This window comes from Schistocerca gregaria, chromosome 4 (genome assembly GCF_023897955.1).
Source record: "Schistocerca gregaria isolate iqSchGreg1 chromosome 4, iqSchGreg1.2, whole genome shotgun sequence".
NCBI lineage: Eukaryota > Metazoa > Arthropoda > Insecta > Orthoptera > Acrididae > Schistocerca > Schistocerca gregaria.
In genome coordinates, this window is record NC_064923.1 from 285,204,146 (window position 1) to 285,227,770 (window position 23,625).

The 23,625-nt window shown below is 42.5% G+C and overlaps 1 protein-coding gene across 1 annotated transcript; it reads right to left on the reverse strand.

Annotated features, from left to right (window-relative positions):
* Positions 1-1,130: 1,130 nt before the first annotated feature.
* Positions 1,131-23,388, reverse strand: LOC126267689 (uncharacterized). The gene is made up of 3 exons (XM_049972992.1): positions 23,353-23,388; positions 16,294-16,440; positions 1,131-1,262 (listed from the first exon to the last, which is right to left on the reverse strand). Exons 1-3 carry the CDS (start codon positions 23,386-23,388, stop codon positions 1,131-1,133), a joined length of 315 nt encoding a protein of 104 aa, XP_049828949.1.
* Between the last annotated feature and the right edge of the window lie 237 nt (positions 23,389-23,625).

Genomic DNA, 23,625 nt, shown 5'->3' on the forward strand with positions numbered 1-23,625 from the left:
CGTTTTGCAATTCGTGCACCCAGGTTCGTCGTTGAGTACACCATCGCCGGCGCTCCTGTCTGTGGTGCAGCGTAAGGGTAACGGCAGCCATGGTTTCCGAGCTGATAGTCCATGCTGCTGCAAACGTCGTCGAACTGTTTGTGCAGATAGTTGTTGTCTTGCAAATGTCCCCATCTGTTGGGTCAGGGACCGAGACGTGGGTGCACGGTCCGTTACAGCGATGCGGATAAGATGCCTGTCATCTCGACTGCTAGTGATACGAGGCCGTTGGGATCCAGCACAGCGTTCCGTATTGCCCTCCTGATCCCACCGATTCCATGTTCTGCTAACAGTCGTTGGATCTCGACCAACGCGAGCAGCAATGTCGCGATACGATAATTCGCAATCGAAATAGGATTTATCAAAGTCGGAAACGCGAGGCAACGCCAGTCAACTGCTGTTTGTGTATGTGAAATCGGTTGGAAACTTTCCTCATGTCAGCACGTTGTAGGTTCCGCCTCCGGCGCCAACCTTGTGTGAATGCTCTGAAAAGCTAATCATTTGCATATCACAGCATCTTCTTCCGGTCGGTTAAATTTCGCGTCTGTAGCACGTCATCTTCGTGGCGTAGAAATTTTAATGGCCAGTAGTGTATTTGACCTTGTATCCTACTCCATGTCTTTCAATGATAAAATTTTCTGTAATTTAGATCAACTTCTTTGATTGTAATTAACGGAATTACTGTAAGTAATAGTGTTCTGATTGTTAACAAACGTGTATAACACCCACTAGAAACTGTGGGAGGGGGCCAATACACTGCAAGATTTTTAGCTGCATTGTGTGATGGACCCTCAAGTCAAGAAATAAACAACATTCAGAGTTCGAAATCTGCGTATACCTGAATCACTTTTTGACCTTTCATGTTATTAGAAATGCTTGGTGTTCTCTGGCCTTTCCATAGTTAAGAAACATATAAGAAGGATTAACTGCAGGTGAACAACGAAAAGAAGTTAAGGTCGCACCAACATTTTTTCAAACAATCTGAATTACACCAGTTCAGCTTTAATAACTTTTATTCACTACCTTCTTCAAGATTAATGTTCGTGAAAATTGTGATTTATTAATTTTTTCGACAGTTATTATTTCCAGCATTACGCCGCACAGTCTGAGTCCTGTTCTGCAACGCAAGCGGCCTGCTCTGAGCTGCACTTCGTACTGGAGTCGCACGTTTCCACCACCGTAGGCAGGTACGCAGTTGAAGGATCGCCTATGCAAATCATTACCTGCACAAACAGAGTAATATTCAGTAAGGAAGTGTAATAAATTTTAAAAAAATAACAGCAGATAATTCTTAGTTTGATAGAAATATTTATTTCAATCACCTACGTTACAAAACTCTCTTTTTAAAAAATAAATAAAAATGGCAGTGGTATTTCGTATTTGGTGGAGCGCACACACCCTACGAATTCTGGAACTAAACATTGTTAACAAGTTCGTTAGAGACTTCTGTGTTCGTCTTAACGTAACGATCTTAATAGAAGCGTGGTGAAATTGAGTACGAGAAAAATCGTTTTTAGGGTTTCTTCAATTTAATTCTTTAATTTACTGTGAGACATCAGGAATCATCATTTTAAATTTCGTACGCAGTAATTTGGTGCTTTTGCACTGTGATCTGCCGCCCCCTTAAACCAAACATTCCTTTGGCTGTATAATTGGGAATTTTTCATCATAGTCTCAGAGATAAAAAAGTATAACATTACAATTACGGACTACAGAGAGCAGTATTTAAGTAAACTTACTTATTCACTGCCAAACATCCACAAAAATCATAGGTTGGATTGCAAATGTTTTGACTTCTGACAGAGTCCACAATGCGTGGAGTGACAGAAAAGGTGAGAGGCAGGAGCAGAACAATCGAAGTCAGAATACTGTCTCTCCCCACATAATCTCTTTTCTTCTGTAATGGTGCTCTTCCTTACGGTACCTGCAGACATTTGGTCTGACAGGTCGGAATTCAGCTATGTCTTTCACCTCAAAATTTTCCGGAACTGTTTAGGAATTCGTGATTCTGTTTTCACCCAAATGAATTCTGAGAAAGTTCTCACTAACCGAAGTTACATTAAACGTACAGATATCGGTGTTAAATTCGTTTTTTAAGAAATTATAGCAATTTCTATTTAAGTGTCGTAGTTGTGAAAGAGATTAATTCAATGGCTTTACAGTCTTCAAAATCCAATTAGCAGTTCTTTAAAAATTATAATATTTATAAATTTAGATCTATCTATCACATTTAAACACTAAGCAAATATCTATCTTAGGCAGAAGTCCTTGATTTCAATTATGGAAACAGGCCACAACGGATAAGGTGGAAACAGAGTGTTTCACAGTCGCGATGCTTGTAAAAAAATGGGCACAGATGAAATCTAGCTTGCATTTTGCCTGCATCGCACAAGTTTGTCGAGTGCGGGTTAGTCTGAAACTATACGATGTGTCTGAGAAAAGTAATGAGACTTATTTTTGTCTACGAAAGTTTTTATTTTTTCCACACACCAATATTGTCCACCTCGAAGTCCACTGTGTGATCAAAAGTATCCGGACACCTGCCTGAAAATGACTTACAAATTTGTGGCAGACTCCATCGGTATTGCTCGAGTTCAATAAGGTTTTGGCCCACCCTTAGCCATGATGACAGCTTCCACTCTCGCAGGCATACGTTCAATCAGGAGTTGGAAGGTTTCTTGGGGAATGGCAGACCATTCTTCATGGGGACTGCACTCAGGAGAGGTATCGATGTCGGTCGGTGAGGCCTGGCACAAAGTAGGCGATCCAAAACACCTTTGGGTGTTTTGTAGGATTCAGATCAGGACTCTGTGAAGGCCAGTCCATTACAGGGATGTTACTGTTGTGTAACCACTCCGCCACGGGCCGTGTATTATGAACAGGTGCTCGATCGTGTTGAAAGATGCAACCGCCATCCCCGAATTGGTCTTCAACAGAGGGAAGCGAGAAGGCGCATAAAACATTTATGAAGGCCTGTGCTGTGATAGTGCCACGCAAAACAGCAAGGAGTGTAAACACCCTCCATGAAAAACACAGCCTCACCACAACACCGCTTCCGAATTTTACTGTTGGCATTACACACGCTGGCAGATGACGTTCACCGGGCATTCGCCGTACCCACAACCTCCCATCGGATCGTCACATTGTGAACAGTTATTCTTCACTCCACAACACATTTTTCCACTGTTCAATCGTCCATTGTTTACGCTCCTTACACCAAGCGAGGCGTCGCTCGGCATTTACCGGCGTGATGTGTGGCTTATGAGCAGCTGCTCGGCCATGATACCTACGGTTTCTCACCTCCCGCCTAACGTCATAGTACTTGCAGTGGATCCTGATGCAATGTGGAATTCCTGTGTGGTGGTCTGGATAGATGTCTGCTTATTACACATTACGACCCTATTCAACAGTCGGCAGTCTGTCAGTCAACAGACGAGGTCGACCTGTACGCTTTTGTGCTGTACTTGTCCATTCACATTTCCATTTCACTATCACATTGGAAACAGTGGACCTATGGGTGTTTAAGAGTGGGAAATCTCTCTTACAGACGTATGACACAAGTGACACCCAATCACCTGACCGCGTTCGAAGTCCATGAGTTCCGCGGAAGGCCCCATTCTGCTCTCTCACTATGTCTAATGACTACTGAGGTCGCTGATACGGAGCGCCTGGGAGTAGCTGGCAGCACAATGCACCTAATATGACAAGCGTATGTTTTTGGGGGGTGTCCGGATACTTTTGATCAGATATTGTAGTTCCCTTCGGCCGGCGGAGTCGTTGTTCCCAGTCTTGGTAGCAGCGATGAAAGGCGTCAACAACTGGTAGGGCCTTTAACGTATCAACATATCGGTCACATTCGTTTGATTCCTGACACGTCGACGTTTCTAAGACATCTTCAGTTTCGGAATTTCGGCGAAGGAAAACAGTCACAAGGACTCAGATCAGGTGAATGGGGAGAAGGGGGTTGGGTGGCGACTGTGGAAAAACGGAAAAGCCTTTTGAGGTAAAAAGTTCCGTGGTGTAAGTAGCTGTGTCACATGGGGCGTTGTCATGATGCAACATTCACTTGTCTGCAGTGTCCGATCTTACTCGATTCACTCTTTTCCTGAGCCTTTCAAGGCTATCTTTGCAAAACACTTGGTTGACGGTTTGTCCTGGAGGAACAAACTCTTGTGCTCTTTTCGCCAACTGTCAGAAAAAAATCAGCAGTGTTGTGATCTTTGATTTGCTCATTCGAGATTTTTTCGGTCGAAGAGATGTCTCAGTGTGTCATTCCTCACTTTGCCGTTTTGTCTCATGGTCGTACTAAAAGCTACCAGATTCATCACTTGTGATAACACGCTGAACCATTCGTGGTCATTGGCAATCCTCTCAAGAATATCAAGGGACCCATTTCTTCAATTGCCCTCAGTTGTGTGGTTTTTCAGCATCATTTTGGCATACACCTTTCGTTTGTGCAAATATCCGTCCAAACTTTGATGGACAGTGAAAATGTTTAAGCTGAATAGGTCACACATCACCCTTATTGTTAAACGTCGGTCTGATCTCACAAGAGCAAGCATACGTTTGATGTTTTCGGCGGTATTTGAAGTTGAAGGTTGCATGAGCGAGATTCATCTTCAACGTGTTCTCGGTCTTCCAAAAACGATTTTTGCAAGCGGAAAATTTGTGCTCTTGATAAGGATTGTTCCCTATAGAGCTTATTCATCTTTTCAAAGGTCACACTCGCGGATTCCCCAACTTTAATACAAAACGTGATTGCATAACGTTGTTCTAAATTCCGCTTTTCCGTTTTTTTGACACACAACAAAACACAACTTGACGGATGGCGCCCTCAAAAATCACATGATGGCTCTACGGAGCTGAAACTCGGACTGAGCATCTGGAAGGGATGAACTCACTGATCTAAATAAACCAAACAATATAGCGTTTCCAGATCCCTTGCAGTGTTGCCAGTTTCATTACTTTTCTCACACAACTCGCAGAAGCAAAGCGAAGTTAGATATGCTACTTCTTCATGTAGAACAGAGAAGCAACACGAAGAGAACAGTTGTTGAGTTTTACGCTTAAAGGCATCGCGTTATAAGATGGCCAGCTAGAATCACAATTCTGCGAACGTGTAAAATATTCTTATATTAAGAGCACTGGAATACTATTTAAAGAGTAAGGACCAAGCCTGAAACGAGCGAACGAAACAGTTGTTGCGTCAACTATTGACGACAATCCCTGTGTAAGCCCAAGAGGAACTGCAAGTACCTTTGGAATAAGTCAGACCAGTGTTGTTCCTAATTCCTGCTCAGACAGTTTCCATCCACACCATGTGTAACGTCACTAGCAGATTAACCAGCGGGACTGCAGAGGACGCGTGGACTTCTTTCGCTTTTTGATGTTCAAGCTTGAGCATCAGAGGCAGTGGAGCGTGAACATTTGATGTGCAATTATTGGAGACTACGAAATTACCATACTTCATCGAGGAAAACTTAAGGGCTAAGACACACAATTTCTTACCAAAGTACAGACGGTTCTCGTAGAGTAAGTACCACTTGGAATACGTAGATGAATGTGGTACCAGCACGATCGGTGCCCAGCACACTATTAGCTTGTGGCTTGGAAAGCGCTCTTCCACGTCTTTCCTGGATGCTGGATAGGATGTGAAGATGTTACAAGCTGACCCACATGTTCGCCAGATACGACACCACTAGACTTTTTTCTCTAGGGCAAGCTCAAGGCTGAAATCTATGTACAAGTTTCGATGCCCAAAAGGATTTAAAACGTAGCATTTCAGTAACATCTGCAATGATATATAAGGTACTTCTTCAGTCCGCCCAAAGGTGCTGGAGCGAACGACTGCAAACGCATATGAGTGTAGACTGTGGGCATTTCAACACTTGATGACATACATGGAACGTTAGGGCAGTGTTTGCGGTCACATTCTTTTGTCATTTTCTTTTGGTGCTGCTGGTGATGTCGTTATGCGATGTAAGTATGTATCTTGATATTGAACCCATAACATGAAATTATTATTTAATAATCGTTATATATCAGTGTTTCACGTACCTATACTATTTTTGAAGCACTCTTTTCTTTCAAGGCTGTAGTAGAAAAATTAGCATAACTCATAGCGCAGTAAACTGCTGAATCATACTTGATGTATGTCCTTCACCTTCCAGTGCTAAGCCCCAACCGACTGGAGAAAAACACAGGTGACTACTGTACATCAGAAGGGTAAAAGAACAGGCCCGAATATCCTTAATATCGTCGTCCTCATGAATTCCTGAACACATTCTGAGTTCGAATACAACAAAACTTCGCGAGATGGAAAAGCTTCTGTCTCAAATCAGCACAGACTTAGAAAGCGGAGCCCAAGCAAAATCCAGCTTGTCCGTTTCTCACATGACATCCTGGGAACCATGGATGAAGGGCTGGAAGCAGATTCCATGTTCTTCGGTTTCCGAAAAGCATTTCACACAGTGCCCCACGTCACGCTGTTGACGAACGTTCGAGCATTCGGATTAAGTTCTCAGATACGAGGTATAAAGTAATGAGACTGATTTTCTTTGCAAGATGTGGCAATCCTGCAGGCTTGCGTAGGCACAATATCTTTGACTTTGGTCTATAAGCTGCTTCTAGTCCAAGCGGCACATCGATGCAACTGCTCAGTCATGAGTTGTGCTGTAATAAGTTAACACGTGTTTGTGTCTCTCGTCACGGAAATGGAACCGCATAATATTACGCAGCGGTATGCCATTTCTTTTTGCGTTAAATTGGGTGAAAACACGACGACAAGCTTCAGAAGGCTTTTGGAGAGGAGGTTATGTCAAAAGCTCAAGTTTTTCGTTGGGATAAAATGTTTAGTGAAGGCAGAACGAATTTGATTCCAAGGGATTTGTTCATAAAGAGTGGATGCCTCCTGGACAAACAGTTAACCAATATTACTACAAAGAAATTTTAGAAAGACTTCGTAAAAGAGTTCTTCTTGTCCGTGCCAACATCGCTGATAATTGCATTCTGCATCACGATAATGCGCCATCCCATTCTGCTCTGTCAGTACAGCAAGTTTTAACCTCAAAACAAATTTCAGTACTACCACAGCCACCATATTCGCCATATATCGCTCCTTGCGACTTTTATCTATTTCCAAGAGTCAAAACGGCGGTCAAGGGATACCATTTTCAAACAACACATGATGCCAAACAGCTGTGATGAGGGTCTTGGAAGATATTACAGAAGATGAGTTCCAGAAATGTTACCACCAATGGCAGAAGCGCTGGAAAAAGTGTGTGCAATCAGAAGGGAACTACTTTGAAGGAGACAACACTAAACTTGACTAAAACGGAAAGCAACATTTTTTTCATATCAGCCTCATTACTTCATTGTCGCACCTCGTATGTGAACATCTCGAAGACCTCTTAAGTAGTAGAGACCAGAACCCAGAAATCGACGACGAGTGTTCGTCAGAAGCAAGGGTATTGTTAGAAGCGCCTCGGGTAAATGTGATAGGACCACTGTATACAGTAATGGTCTGACAGTCAGGATGGGCAGAAATTTACGGCTGTTTGCTGGCGAAGCTGTGGATATAGGAAGGTGTCATTGCTGAGTAACTGTAGAAGGATACAGGATACTGTGACAGAATTTGCAATTGATGTTCTGAATTGTAGCTGGGCCTAGTTGTAGAAAAACGCAAATCACTGTGGATGATTAGAGAAAAAAGCTGTAACATTCGGTTACAGCATCATTAGTGTGCCGATTGGTACAGTCACGTCGAGTAAATATCTAGTCGTAACGTTTCAAAGAGATACGAAATGGAACAAGCATATCAGCTTGGTAGTAGGGAAGGTGGTGGTCCACTTCAGTTTATTGGGAGAATTTTGGAAAAGTGTAGCTCATCTGCAAAGGAGACAGCATAAGGAACCCTACAGCTATCCATTCTTGAGTACTGCTCGAGTGTTTGGGATCCCCTCCAGTTCGGGTTAAAGGAAGACATCCAAGCACTTCAGAGGCAAGCTGATAGATTTGTTACCGGTAGGTTCGCTTAGCATGTAATTTTATCGGAAATATTTCATGAACTTAAATGGGAATCGCTTCAGGAAAAGCGACTTTTTTTTAACAAGACACTATTGTGGGAATTAAGAGAACCGGCATTTGGGGCCGATTGCAGAACGATCCTACCGCCACCCATGTACATTTCACGTAAAGACAATGAAGATAGGATGAACTGAATTAGGGACTGTACAAACGCTTATAGACAGTCGTCTTCCCTCAATATACAGGGCGAGTCACTAACTATTGCTACCAAGTATAACTCTGAAATTATCATAGGAGCTGAAACGTTTGTGGGACAAATGTTGCATGGGACAACAGGGGCCATAATACACTACTGGCCATTAGAATTGCTACACGACGAAGATGACGTGCTACAGACGCTAAATTTAACCGACAGGAAGAGGATGTTGTGATATGCAAATGATTAGCTTTTCAGAACATTCACACAAGGTTGGCGCCGGTGCTGACACCTACAATGTGCTGACATGAGGAAAGTTTCCGACTGATTTCTGATACACAAACAGCAGGTGATCGGCGTTGCCTGGTGAAACGTTGTTGTGATGCCTCGTGTAAGGAGGAGAAATGCGTACCATCCAGTGACATAATTGAGACGATATTCCACAAGCACGAAATTTTACTACGAGCAGCTTGTGTGGTACAGTGTCAAAAGCTTTCCGGAAATCCAGGAATACGGAATCGATCTGAAATTCCTTGTCAATAGCACTCAGCACTTCATGTGAATAATGAGCTAGTTGTGTTTCACAGGAACGATGTTTTCTAAACCCATGATGACTGTGTGTCAATAGACCGTTTCCTTCGAGGTAATTCATAATGTTCGAACACAATATATGTTCTAAAATCCTGCTGCATATCGACGTTAACGATATGGGCCTGTAATTTAGTGGATTACTCCTACTACCTTTCTTGAGTATTGGTGTGATCTGTGCAACTTTCCAGTCTTTGGGTACGCATCTTCCTTCGAGCGAACGGTTGTACATGATTGTTAAGTATGAAGCTAATGCATCATCATACTCCGAAGGGAACCTAATTGGTATACAGTCTGGACCAAAAGACTTGCTTTTATTAAGTGATTTCAGTTGCTTCACTACCCCGAGGATATTTACTTCTACTTTCCTCATGTTGGCAGCTGTTCTCGATTCGAATTCTGGAATATTTACTTCGTCTTCTTTTGTGAAGGCATTTCGGAAGGCTGTGTTTAGTAAATCTGCTTTGACAGCACTGTCTTCGATAGTATCTCCATTATTATCACGCAGAGAAGGCATCGCTAACATACTTCACATCCGACCAGAATCTCTTTGGATTTTCTGCCAGGTTTCGAGGCAAAGTTTCGTTGTGGAAACTGTTATAGACGTCTCGCAATGAACTTCGCGCAAAGTTTCGAGCTTTTGTAAAGGTTCGCCAAACTTGGGGATTTTGCGTGTGTTTAAATTTGGCATGTTAGTTTCGTTGTTTCTGCAACAGTGTTCTAACCCGTTTTGTGTACCAAGGAGGATCAGCTCCGTCGTTTGTTAGTTTATTTGGTATAAACCTCTCAGTTACTGCGGATACTACACTATTGGCCATTAAAATTACTACACCACGAAATGACGTTCTACAGGAGCGAAATTTAACTGACAGGAAGAAGATGCTGTGGTATGCAAATGATCAGGTTTCCAGAGCATTCACACAAGGTTGACGCCGGTGGCGAATCTACAACGTGCTGACATGAGGAAAGTTTCCAATTGATTTCTCATACACAAACAGCAGTTGACCGGCGTTGGCTGGTGAAACGTTGTTGTGATATCTCGAGTAAGGAGGAGAAATGCGTACCATCACGTTTCCGACTTTGATAAAGGTCGGATTGTAGCCTATCGCGATTGCGGTTTATCGTATCTCGACATTGGTGCTCCCGTTGGTCGAGATCCAATGACTGTTAGCAGAATATAGATTCGGTGGGTTCAGGAGGGTAATACGGAACGCCGTGCTGGATCCCAGCGGCCTCGTATCATTAGCAGTCCAGAAGACAGGCATCTCATCCGCATGGATGTAACGGATCGTGCAGCCACGTCTCAATCCCTGAGTAAACAGATGGGGACGTTTGCAAGACAACAACCATCTGCACGAACAGTTCGACGACGTTTGCAGCAGCATGGACTATCAGCTCGGAGACCACGGCTGCGGTTACCCTTGACGCTGCATCACAGACAGGAGTGCATGCGATGGTGTACTCAACGACGAACCTGGGAGCACGAATGGCAAAACGTCATTTTTTTATGTAACTAGGTTCTGTTTACAGCATCATGATGGTCGCATCCGTGTTTGGCGACATCGCGGTGAACGCACATTGGAAGCTTGTATTCGTCATCGCCATACTGGCGTATGTATCACCCGGCATGATGGTATGGGGTGCCATTGGTTACACGTCTCGGTCACCTCTTGTTCGCATTGACGGCACTTTGAACAGTGGACGTTACATTTCAGATCTGTTACGACCCCTGGATCTACCCTTCATTCGATCTCTGCGAAACCCTACATTTCAGCAGGATAATGCACGACCGCATGTTGCAGGTCCTGTGCGGGCCTTCCTGAATACAGAAAATATTCGACTGCTGTCCTGGCCAGCACATTCTCTAGATCTCTCATCAATTGAAAACGTCTGGTCAATGGTGACCGAGCAACTGGCTCGTCACAATACGCCAGTCACTACTCTTGATGAACTGTGGTATCGTGTTGAAGTGCATGGGCAGCTGTACCTGTACACGCCATCCAAGCTCTGTTTGACTCAATGCCCAGGCGTATCAAGGCCGTTATTACGGCCAGAGGTTGTTGTTCTGGGTAATGATTTCTCAGGATCTATGCACCCAAATTGCGCGAAAATGTAATCACATGTGAGTTCTAGTATAATATATTTGTCCAATGAATACCCGTTTATCATCTACATTTCTTCTTGGTGTAGCAATTTTTATGGGTAGTAGTGAATGACGTTGGTTTCTTGTTGCTAGGTGGTGTCGCTTCAGAGATATGAAGGTTAATTTTATTTTTTTTAAGTGATTCTATAGTTTGGTACTTATTTTATGATAGCGGCTATCGAGACGAATCAATGATGCGTAACAGTAAGGTCTTTAAAGGTCAGCGAAGGTCAGAAAGGTGACATGAACGTCCATTTAAGGAAGGGGTTCGAAGAAATGACCATTGGTATCAATGCAGTGCTGCAATCTTCTTATCAGGGATTGAATGGTATTACTGATCATATCGGCACTTATCGAAACACTTGCTCTGACAATTCTCTCTCACATATCTTCAGGTGTAGTTGGAATGTCTTTATAAACAATGTCTTTTACGAATCCCCACAAGAAAAAAATCCAAAGGCGTCTACTCTGGTGAACCAGCCGCCCACGACACATCTCCTCCGCGTCCAGTCCAACGATTTGGGAATTGTCTCTGCAACTCATTTCTAGCCTTCAGCGGAAAATGTGCCGGACACCCATCGTCTGGATATCACATTATGTCGCTTGTTCCTAAAGGTATTTCTTCCTATAAGAGACTTACTGTTTCTTGCAGGATTGTGGTGGACTTCCTACCATTATGATCTCCTTCGGTGAAATAGGGGTCTATAGTTCTGTCCTCCAGAATCCCACACCGTACATTCACCGACCACGGTTTTTGGTGTGCAACGTACCGCAGCCAGCATGGATTTTCAGTTGCCTAGTAATACATGTTATGCAAATTAACATTTCCATTATTCGTGAATGTAACCTCGTCAGTAAATAAAATCAAATTAATAAATGTGTAATCCATCTGAATCTGAAGTTGAGCCCATCGGCAGAATTTAGTGCGACGCATACAATCCGTACCAGTTAATTCCTGGTGGAGACTGATACGGTAAGGATGATATTTATGGCGATGCAGAACATGAACAATAGTACTCTGGTTCATGCCAGATTCTCTTGGGATTTGAAGCGAACTAACACAAGGATCTCGAATCGTAGAGCAAGAATATCAATTGTATTTTAATGTAGGACATGTAGGATGAGTACGTTGAGGATATCATTCAGCGTATAAGTCTCTAGCTCTCACTGAAATTCGTTGGCATTCTCCGTAAATGAGAAGAATATCGACTTGTTCTTCGAAGGAATACATCATTCACATTCGCTTGATTCGACGATACTAGTCTTACCGAACCTATTAGTTTTGTATTGCGAAACCGTCGAATGGTGTTTACACGTCATTGTCACTTTAGATGGACACGCCGTATTTGGCAAATATTTAATATTAATCGATATATGAAAGAGAATTGTCAGCACATATGCTTTGATAAGTCCTGAAGTGATAAGGAATACCGCTCAATCCATGATAAGAAGACTGCAGCACTGCATTCATACCAATGGCCTTCACTTCAAACACCTTCCGTAAATGGACGTTAATGCCACCTTTTTGACCTTCGTTGAACTTCAAAGACCTTACCGTTACACGTCATTGGATTAGTCTCGATAGCCGCGATCAGAAAATAAGTACCTAACTATAGCATCCCATTTAAAAAAAAACAAAGTTGACCTTCATATCTCTGAGGCGACCCCGCCTAGCAACAAAAAGCGAACGTCATATTATGGCCCCCGTTGTCCTATGCAACATTTGTCCCACAAACTATTCAGCTACTATGATACATATGGAGTTATTCTATGTGGCAAGTGGCAATAGTTAGTGACTCACCCTGTATTAGCCAGTGGAACGGGAAAGGAAGTTACTGTTAGTGGTACATGGTATACTCCGCCATGTACCGTACAGTGGCTTGCGAAGTATGTATGTATACAGATGTAGTGGTGGAGATCCCTTTTGCTACCAGTCATCATTCCATAGATAGGTAGAGTTCTACAGTTGAACGCTTTGCAAAACTGCTTATATCGCAGAACATACACTCCTGGAAATGGAAAAAAGAACACATTGACAACGGTGTGTCAGACCCACCATACTTGCTCCAGACACTGCGAGAGGGCTGTACAAGCAATGATCACACGCACGGCACAGCGGACACACCAGGAACCGCGGTGTTGGCCGTCGAATGGCGCTAACTGCGCAGCATTTGTGCACCGCCGCCGTCAGTGTCAGACAGTTTGCCGTGGCATACGGAGCTCCATCGCAGTCTTTAACACTGGTAGCATGCCGCGACAGCGTGGACGTGAACCTATGTGCAGTTGACGGAGTTTGAGCGAGGGCGTATAGTGGGCATGCGGGAGGCCGGGTGGACGTACCGCCGAATTGTTCAACACGTGGGGCGTGAGGTCTCCACAGTACATCGATGTTGTCGCCAGTGGTCGGCGGAAGGTGCACGTGCCCGTCGACCTGGGACCCGACCGCAGCGACGCACGGATGCACGCCAAGACCGTAGGATCCTACGCAGTGCCGTAGGGGACCGCACCGCCACTTCCCAGCAAATTAGGGACACTGTTGCTCCTGGGGTATCGGCGAGGACCATTCGCAACCGTTTCCATGAAGCTGGGCTACGGTCCCGCACACCGTTAGGCCGTCTTCCGCTCACGCCCCAACATCGTGCAGCCCGCCTCCAGTGGTGTCGCGACAGGCGTGAATGGAGGGACGAATGGAGACGTGTCGTCTTCAGCGATGAGAGTCGCTTCTGCCTTGGTGCCAATGATGGTCGTATGCGTGTTTGGCGCCGTGCAGGTGAGCGCCACAATCAGGACTGCATACAACCGAGGCACACAGGGCCAACACCCGGCATCATGGTGTGGGGAGCGATCTCCTACACTGGCCGTACACCTCTGGTGATCGTCGAGGGGACACTGAATAGTGTACGGTACATCCAAACCGTCATCGAACCCATCGTTCTACCATTCCTAGACCGGCAAGGGAACTTGCTGTTCCAACAGGACAATGCAACGTCCGCATGTATCCCGTGCCACCCAACGTGCTCTAGAAGGTGTAAGTCAAGTACCCTGGCCAGCAAGATCTCCGGATCTGTCCCCCATTGAGCATGTTTGGGACTGGATGAAGCGTCGTCTCACGCGGTCTGCACGTCCGGCACGAACGCTGGTCCAACTGAGGCGCCAGGTGGAAATTGCATGGCAAGCCGTTTCACAGGACTACATCCAGCATCTCTACGATCGTCTCCATGGGAGAATAGCAGCCTGCATTGCTGCGAAAAGTGGATATACACTGTACTAGTGCCGACATTGTGCATGCTGTGTTGCCTGTGTCTATGTGCCTGTGGTTCTGTCAGTGTGATCATGTGATGTATATGACCCCAGGAATGTGTCAATAAAGCTTCCCCTTCCTGGGACAATGAATTCACGATGTTCTTATTTCAATTTCCAGGAGTGTATAATCTACAGCTATCGAGTCTCCTAATGATCGTACTAACAGCATATATAGGTACACTAATAATCTGAAAACTATAGAATTTCAAAATCGATACCGTCATCGTACAGATACTTGCTGTGGCCGCTACTAATTGGATTCTGCATCACGATAATGCGCCATCCCATTCTGCTCTGTCAGTACAGCAAGTTTTAACCTCAAAACAAATTTCAGTTCTACCACAGCCACCATATTCGCCATATATCACTCCGTGCGACTTTTATCTATTTCCAAGAGTTAAAACGGCGGTCAAGGGACACCATTTTCAAACAACACATGATGTCAAAAAGCTGTGACGAGGGTCTTTGAGGATATTACAGAAGATGAGTTCCTCAAATGTTACCACCAATGGTAGAAGCGCTGGAAAAAGTGTGTGCAATCAGAATGGAACTACTTTGAAGGAGACAACACTAAACTTGACTAAAACGGCAAGCAACATGTTTTTTTTTCACATCAGCACACGGGGCAGCAGGCGACAGGCAACTGGCGTTGCCGCCTCTTTGACACAGAGGAATAGGCTCCCACTGCGCTCAGGTCGAGAATGTGTTAGGTTAGAGCACAAGTAATGTTTTCATTTTTCATGTTGGTATTTCGGTTGCTATAGGTTTATTTATCGCCTTTCATTTTTTTATTTGTAGTTCACTGTTGCTATTTGAGTTTACGTACTTCCATTTTCTCATTTGTAGATTATGAGCGTAGCTGTGAACGCTACAAAATGGAATACCAAGTGTAGAAATCGAAACTTTTCCGGCTTATTTTTCCGTTTGAGTTCACGTAGGGGTGAAAGCAACGGAGGCAGCCAGAAACATTTGCACCGTCTATGGGAACAATGCCATTTAACAAAGCACAGCATAAAAATGTTTTGTACTTTTAAGGAGGACCGTTTTGACATTAACGACTCTCCACAGTCATGAAAACCTTTTGGGTTTTATTATGGTTTAAAAGCACTCGAGAACTGCGAGATGTGATCATTCCACCACCGTGCGACATTTGCTTGCACTGGAGAAGGTTCAAAAATCAGGTGTACGGGTACCGCATGCTCTAAGCCAAAATCACAAAAATCAACAGGTGCCAATAAGTGCATCTCTGTTTCCTCGTCATCAATTGGCTCTTGAACAACACCGACCATTCTCATCCCGTGTCGCTATTGAAGAGAAATGGTGTCTTTATGCTAACAAAAGGAAAAGAAAGGAATGGTTAATCCCAAACAAAGCATCAGCTCCCTGTACAAAGACGCGAGCATCCACAAAAGGTAATGTTATGCATCTGGTGGAACAGCGATGGCATGGAGTATTACGAGTTGCTGCCCTGACGTATAATCATCACAGCTGACATTTAAGGTCAATAACTGAGACGTCTTTGCAGACGCAAAGCAAGAGCAACGACCAGGATGACTGCGTGAAGTGATGATTCTCCACAACACCCGCCCGCATTCTGACAAAGTGACAAAAAACACTATACAGGACTTTGGCTGGTTATTCACCGGTCTTGCGCCCTCAGATTTTCATCTTCTCCGTTCTCTATCGAGCAATCTCCAAAGAATTTGCTTCCTAGATGAAAATGCCCTCCGAACATGGCTCAACCAGTTTTTCGTCTCAAAACCATGTGATTTCTACAGACGCGGACTCGAAAAGTTATCCCAGGGTTGGTAGACTTGTAATTAGTGAAGGAAAAGCCATTACCTTTGGCTAAGGTTTCGGTTATGTGTACCCTTTGTGTTTATTAATCTTACGGGAAAACGCTACGAACTTACACAGCAGTCCAGTATCTCTGCTCATTGGCCAGTTTACTTTGCACCAGACTTGACCATCTAAAACCCGTCGGAAACAGCAAACTCACCTGCGAGCAGTCGCTGGTGCAGATGGTCTCATTAGATGCCGTGCAGATTGCCCACGGGGTGACGGTGGACAGCTCCGGCGTGGTGATTGCCCACGGAGACACCTCTGGCGTGGTGACTGCCGGACTGGTGCGGACGGCACTCAGCAGCTGCAAGTGGGGAACGTATGAGCTCTACACAGTGTTTCACAACAATCCACAGCAGTTCCAGTGTGTCTCACAGTTCTGTCATCGAAATGATACTCAAAGTGTGATTCCGGAAACTTTATATTAGCGGTCATTGGAACAAAACTATTGCACAGCTTGCATATTGGCTATGCTTTAAGCCACGTTTAACTGGATTGTACACACACTAATTACATACTCAACTGGCAATTGTTAAAAAGGCAGCTAGGAGAAGGAGATATTTAGACAGTTGTACTTTGCGTGTAACCAATAGATTTGAGCGACTGTCAGAGTTTAATGGAGAGGAGCCTTTTGTATCTGTAGTTGTAGGAAACATGCAGTAGCCCTCAGTAGTTAGGAAGCCTAAGTCAGTTGCAAATTCTAATAGAAAAAAGAAGGTTCTGCTGCTAGGTAGTCGCATGGCAGAGGTGTGGGCCAGAAGTTGCAGGAAGTGTTGGATAGTGAGTACCAGGTCACAAGCATTGTGAAGCCTAGAGCAGCGTTGGGTCAGGTAACTGACAACACAGGGGAGTTAAGTAGTAATTTTACGAAAGATGATCAGGTAGTAATTGTGGGTGGAACTTAGATAGTCTTGGCAGGGACGAAGAGTGTGATGTAGGTGGTGGCCTGGTAAAGATAGCTACTCAAACTGGTAGCACTACTGTGCAGTTCGTGCAGCTGTTTCAGCGTCATGAATGGCCTCATCTTAATGCTGCTGTTACATGTGTTAACATGGGCTGGAGAAGGCGCTGATGGTGGAGGACATGGCTCATACTGCAGTGATGCCAGTTGTGTCTATCAATAGATCGGGTTTCACTAGGCATGGCATGCACCTCAATAGGTATGGGAAGGGGAGGCTGGCAAAGCTTTTGGGTAAGTGTAATGGGCGGGATCACTCATGGAAAAGTTCCTGTGGTAGTTGGTGTTAGAGCTGCACCTTTTTTAGACTGAAGTCAGCTAAGAGGTATACCTGCTTAAAGTAACTATCTCTAAGAAAAGAATCACCTTCAAAACTGATTATAGATGTTCACTCCGACATTATTGGTATATCGAAGCACCACTTAAATACTCGTAATTTGACAATTCAGAGGCTTCCTTTATATGGCTAAAGATTAGCTGGCTGTTCTTCAGGGAATTCTTTGAGGAGTGGCGGATTCGCCATGTACGTAAAAAAACTTCCATTTGAGTCATTATACGTGCACTGAACACGTATTTGAATGTTGTGCAAGGGCAATTGAATTTCTTGAAACTAAACTTCTAACTGTTGTTGTTTCTAGGTCCCCTACCTCTGACTTCAGATCATTTCTCCTCAAGCAGGAGAGGGTTCTAGGTTCACTTCATAGGAACAAACAAAAATTAGCTATATGTGGTGACTTCAATATTAATTTTGTACATGATTGTGCAAGAAAATGGATGTTAGAAGACCTCCTAAATTCATATCATCTGATGCAGACTGTGTTTTTTTTTCAACCAGCCTGAAGGTGAACAGTAGCACAGCCACTGACAATATTTTTATTCAATCTTCATTACCATATGGGCATTGTGTTAGTAAAAGGGTAAAACGCCTTTCAGACCGTGATGCACAAATTTTAATACTAAAAGTTTTTTGTTCTCAAACAATTGTTATATATAATTTCAAACTATGTATGAAAGCTAATCCAACGGCAATAGAGAGATTTTTAAACCTCGTTAATCAACAAGAGCGGCAGGACATTTATAGTGCCGATAACATAGATGACAAATTCAATGCTTTCTTCATCACATGATGCTCACAGAAAGTTGCCTTCCATCAGAACGTTCTAAAGAAGGTACTAGCAGTAAAAGGCAGCCTGGGTGGCTGACTAGTGGGATAAGGATACCATCTAGAAAAAAGTGGGAATTGTATCAAAATGTTAGAAGTAGTCACAGTCGAGCTACAGAAGCCCACGACAAACAGAACTGTAATGTTCTTAAAAAAATTTGAGGAAGGCGAAGAATATGTAGTACGTAAATAGAATAGCTAATTCACAGGATAAAATTAAAGCCATATGGTCAGTTGTTAAGGAAGTCGCTGGTCAGAAGCACAAGGTCAACGATATAAAGTTAGTTCGTAGTAAAAAAAATTCTGTTACTGATAAACCAGACATATGTACCGTATTTAACAATCACTTTCTGAGAATTGCTGCTCAAATAAAGAAAAACTTCATTTCTACTGGGAACCATATAACTCTATTGGAAAAGGCCTTTCCGAGACTGGTGTCTGAAATACTCCTCTGTGATACTGGCAAGTGGGAAATCGAGTCAATCATTAAATCACTGAAGACTAAGGTCTCTCATGGATATGATGGAGTACCTAGCAGAATATTACAGTACCGTTCTGCGCACGTTAGCCCTGTGCTTAGCCATATTTGTAATTTTTCTTTTAAGAATGGTTCGTTTCCTGAACGATTAAAGTACCCAGTAGTAAAGCCGCTTTATAAAGAGGGGCAAAAGCATAATGAAGGCAATTTTAGACCTAGAATGAGATTTTCACTCTGCAGCGGAGTGTGCGCTGATATGAAACTTCCTGGCAGATTAAAACTGTGTGCCCGACCGAGACTCGAACTCGGGACCTTTGCCTTTCGCGGGCAAATGCTCTACCATCTGAGCTACCGAAGCACGACTTGCCCGCGAAAGGCAAAGGTCCCGAGTTCGAGTCTAGGTCGGGCACACAGTTTTAATCTTCCAGGAAGTTTTATATCAGCGCACACTCCGCTGTAGAGTAAAAAATCTCATTCTGGAAACATCCCCCAGGCTGTGGCTAAGCCATGTCTCCGCAATATCCTTTCTTTAAGAAGTTCTAGTTCTGCAAGGTTCGCAGGAGAGCTTCTGTAAAGTGTGCAAAGTAGGAACGAGATACTGGAAGAAGTAAAGCTGTGAGGAGCGGGCGTGAGTCGTGCTTCGGTAGCTCAGATGGGAGAGCACTTGCCCGCGAAAGGCAAAGCTTCCGAGTTCGAGTCTCGGTCGGGCACACAGTTTTAATCTGCCAGGAAGTTTCAATTTTAGACCTATTTCTATGCCATCAGTGTCAGCTGAAGTTGTTGAAAAGGCTGTTATGGAAGGATAGCCGATCATTTTATTCCACATCATTTGCTATTAAATCTATAGTTCAGTTTTAGAAGTGGACTAACAACTGGAATTGCTGTTTCCTCTTTTCTCCGTGAGGTACTGAATGGATTAAACAAAAGGTTTCGAACGCTAGACATCTTGTTTTATTTAACTAAGGCGTCTGATTGTGTTGATGACAAAATATTGCTCCAGAAGTTGGACCATTATGGAATAAGTGGGGTTGCTCACAATTGGTTCACCTCTTATTTTAACAATAGACAGCAAAAGGTCATTATTCATAGTGTTGAGAATGGCTATGATGTGGGGGTCTGAGTGTGACATGGTCAAATGGGGCGTGGCCCAGGGATCAGTGCTAGGACCTCTCCTGTTCCTTATTTACATAAATGATATCTCTAGTATTTCGGGTGATTTCTGTTTGCTGATTACAAGGATCATATAGTAAAGGATGTTGTGTGCAACATTGGCACTGTTTCATATAGTGCGGTTCATGATATAAGTTCATGGCTTATAGAAAATAAATTAACGCTAAATCACAGTAAGGCTCAGTTTTTATATTTTCTAACAGACAATTCAACAAAACCCGACGTTTTAATTTTCATAATGGGCACATGAATAGTGAAACTGAACAGTTCAGATTTCTTGGTGTTTAGATAGACAGTAAACAGTCGTGGAAAGCCCACATTCAAGATCATGTTCAAGGACTTAATGCTGCCATTTGTACTATTCGATCGGTATCTGGAGTAAGTGATAGTTCGACACAAAAAGTATCCTACGCTGCTTATACTCATTCGCTTATGATATTTTGGGGTAACTCTTCCCATCCTCAAAAGATATTTTTGGCTCAGAAACGGACAGTTCTCCATTTGGATCGCACTTCCGTGACTCTTGTGCAGAACGGTGTGGAGTATACTGCTGCATCCATTTTCAATAAGCTACCACAAGAATTCAAAAATCTTAGCAGCCATCCATGCACTTTCAAATCGAAGCTGAAGAGTTTCCTAATGGGTCACTGCTATTCTGTCGAGAAGTTCCTTGAGAAATTAACCTTATTTCTGTGTTATATTGTTGATTGCGTTTACATAAACTTTTGGCTTGTTTTTTTTGGGTTTCTAAACATTTTATTTTATCTGTAATTACTTTTGTGTTGCAGTTACATGTTCTGATACATTACATGTCTTTGGCGATTTGCTCCTCAATTTGGTCTTACGGAATTAGACATGTAAATTTAAAAAATTTAAAAAGTTATATAGCCTGATATTGCTTTACAATTGAAGTAAAAAATATCAGACAATTTGAAGACAAGTGGGAGTAAGATATAATTAATGATCGTAATCCCAAAGCTGAACATAAATTTGAAGAGCGACAGATCTACAATTTTTTTGTGGCTGTAATACTTATCTTTTAAATCTTTCTGGTCGTTGTCTTATCTGGAAGTGCTTCTTTTCAAGTTTTTAGGTTGTTTTAGTTGGTATCACCAACGAGTGAAACAAAGAACTTTGGAAACTCTGTGTGGTTATTGCCCTGACATTCTATTAGAGTTTCAATGGACGCAACATTAAACTTACCTATGTCATATGGATGTTAATGAACTTCAACACACGTTGAGACACAACATTAACATACACACAGATCAAAACTTAGAATCAGTATGTAATATCTGAAAAGCCCTCTATGTAAGCCACACTGGGGAAAAAAAGATATAACAAACATGTAAATGCCTATCACACTAACAACTAAAATAAATCAGCATCAGCCACAGACATAAGAAAAAGGCCACCCATTTCATGATATTGTACGTGATCTTCGTACATTCATAAAATGAACAAGGGACAGCAAATGGACTTAAATTAAGAATTGAAAACATTCACTCATGGCAGAAAGTAATAATATTAACTTCCTTAAAAGCTTCTCCTGTGCGGAAGACCTATTTCATTGAAAATGTTATCTTCAGCAGATATTCAATTTGTACCATGACATAAATACATTTTGATATAAATGATCTTCACTGTACATGACTGTTTTAGCAGCAAACTAGTTTATCTTAGATATTAAGACTCTTTGGATTGAAGTAAACAAATGATTGTAAAAGTGTTAAGCTGTGATATACTTGTCATTGTGTTCTGTGTCCCAGATAAGGAAATTACCAACAAAAATTTAAGTAAATGCGCAAACGAAATGAACAGTCATGCTTATCACATAATGTGCACTAACATGTTCATCTTCCTGCGGAGGCGCTTTTTCGATACATAACCTCACTGGCACACACGAAAAAGGAAACTGACCTCACTTCATATAAATTCCAATGTAAAAGTAACTGTAAATGAATTTGATGAATGCAGCTTGCTACCAAAATGCATCGGGATGATACAATGTTAGTAACAAATGACTGTTGCAGTATAAATTATTTTTTAAAAAGGATCCAATATATGTTGCAAACATAAAATATGTATCACACGAACACACTGACAGCTAAATATATTACAAGTATGGCATACTTGGCCGTCTATAAATCACAATTACTAGATAACTTGAAACTCAATTGTTAGTTATCGTATTCTTAAATGAAGGTGAACTCCAATGTAAGTGGACCACTTGGATGTTTATGTGAAGCAAGTTTCTAAGATATTGACTCAACTGGGTCGAAATTACAATGGTACTGTTAGACACACAATAGAGCAAAACTTACTATAATATTACTAAAATAAAGATTAAATGGAATACTATTGTTATGCATATCAAACGATAACATTTGATCTGTGGAACAGGCCTCTGCAATAAAATTTTGTGTAGCACACATGTTTGAAAAAAAAAATGTTCTGTTGCTGTTTTCAATAATTCATTTTAAGTAAAATACGATCTTTTGTAAGGTATCTTGACCTCTTATTCCTATTGTGTTTGTGGAGTTATTCCAACAGGTTGCCTGCTAAAAAGTGTCTAAAAGCAAATGATGCAGTATATACATCAGAGGTTTGTTGGGATTGGGTCAAGGTAGCGATCTCCCTATGAAAGGTATTATCTCATTATAAATAGGAACTGGTTCTGACTGTCAATAAATTTTCTAAAAAGCAGCATCTGTTTGAGTAAAATTGTTCATATGAAAATAAACAGGATATTTCAAGCAGTGCTATAGAGGATGGTCAGAAAAAGTCTAAAAAGTTTGTAATGGTGTTGCATGGGAGGTTGTGCTGAGAAATAAAACTGAAGGAAAAAACTAGATACGTTGCATCATTGAAATCAGCCAATTATTATTCCGTGGGCGCAAATTCAAGCAGCCTGCCAGAGGCGGAATCGCAAAACGTGTTGTTCATTTGGTTTTCTCAGACCGTACAAACGTAGCTTTTGCTCAACTAACTTCAGTTTATCACTTCCGAAAAAGTCACAGTTCAACTGGTAACGAGCAATTCAATAAGTGGTAACTCACACACCCAGAGATATCTGCGCCATGCCGCATTCTAGCGCGTTCACGTGCTTGAATTTCCGTATATAATAACTTGATTGGCGAACTTCAATGTTACATAACGCGAATCAGTGAAACGTATAGAATTTTTTTCTTAAAAATTATTTTTAGCACAACCTACCCTGCAACATACTTCAAGCTTTTCAGACTGTTTGTGACAGCCCTGTATAGTAATTACGTAACATGTGGACCTTATGATACTTTCCCGTGCAACAATTTACATGTTTGTCGTGATGGTTCTCTTAATGAAGGATAAATTTAGTCCTTCTGTCACATTGGTGTAGCTTTGTAACTCTATTTGACTTAGATGTTAGCAGGGAGTTGCAACGTAACAAGATATAAACTTCACTTACCAGTAATGCAATCTGTACAACCGTCGCCAGCTCCATGTTAGCGTGAATGACTTCGGATGTTTCGGTCCAGCTGATTAAATACTTATGACTAGCCTTGAGTTTATCAATATCTACGAGATTGTGTTGGTATCAGAGAAATCACTGCACAACAGTTTTGAAGTTACTACAACGTTATCGAAGCAGTTGATGCAATACGAGGTGGACTGGATTTATGAAAGTCTGCCTAGGTTTATAAACTGAAATTTATCACGTGGAATAAACCAGTCTACAGTA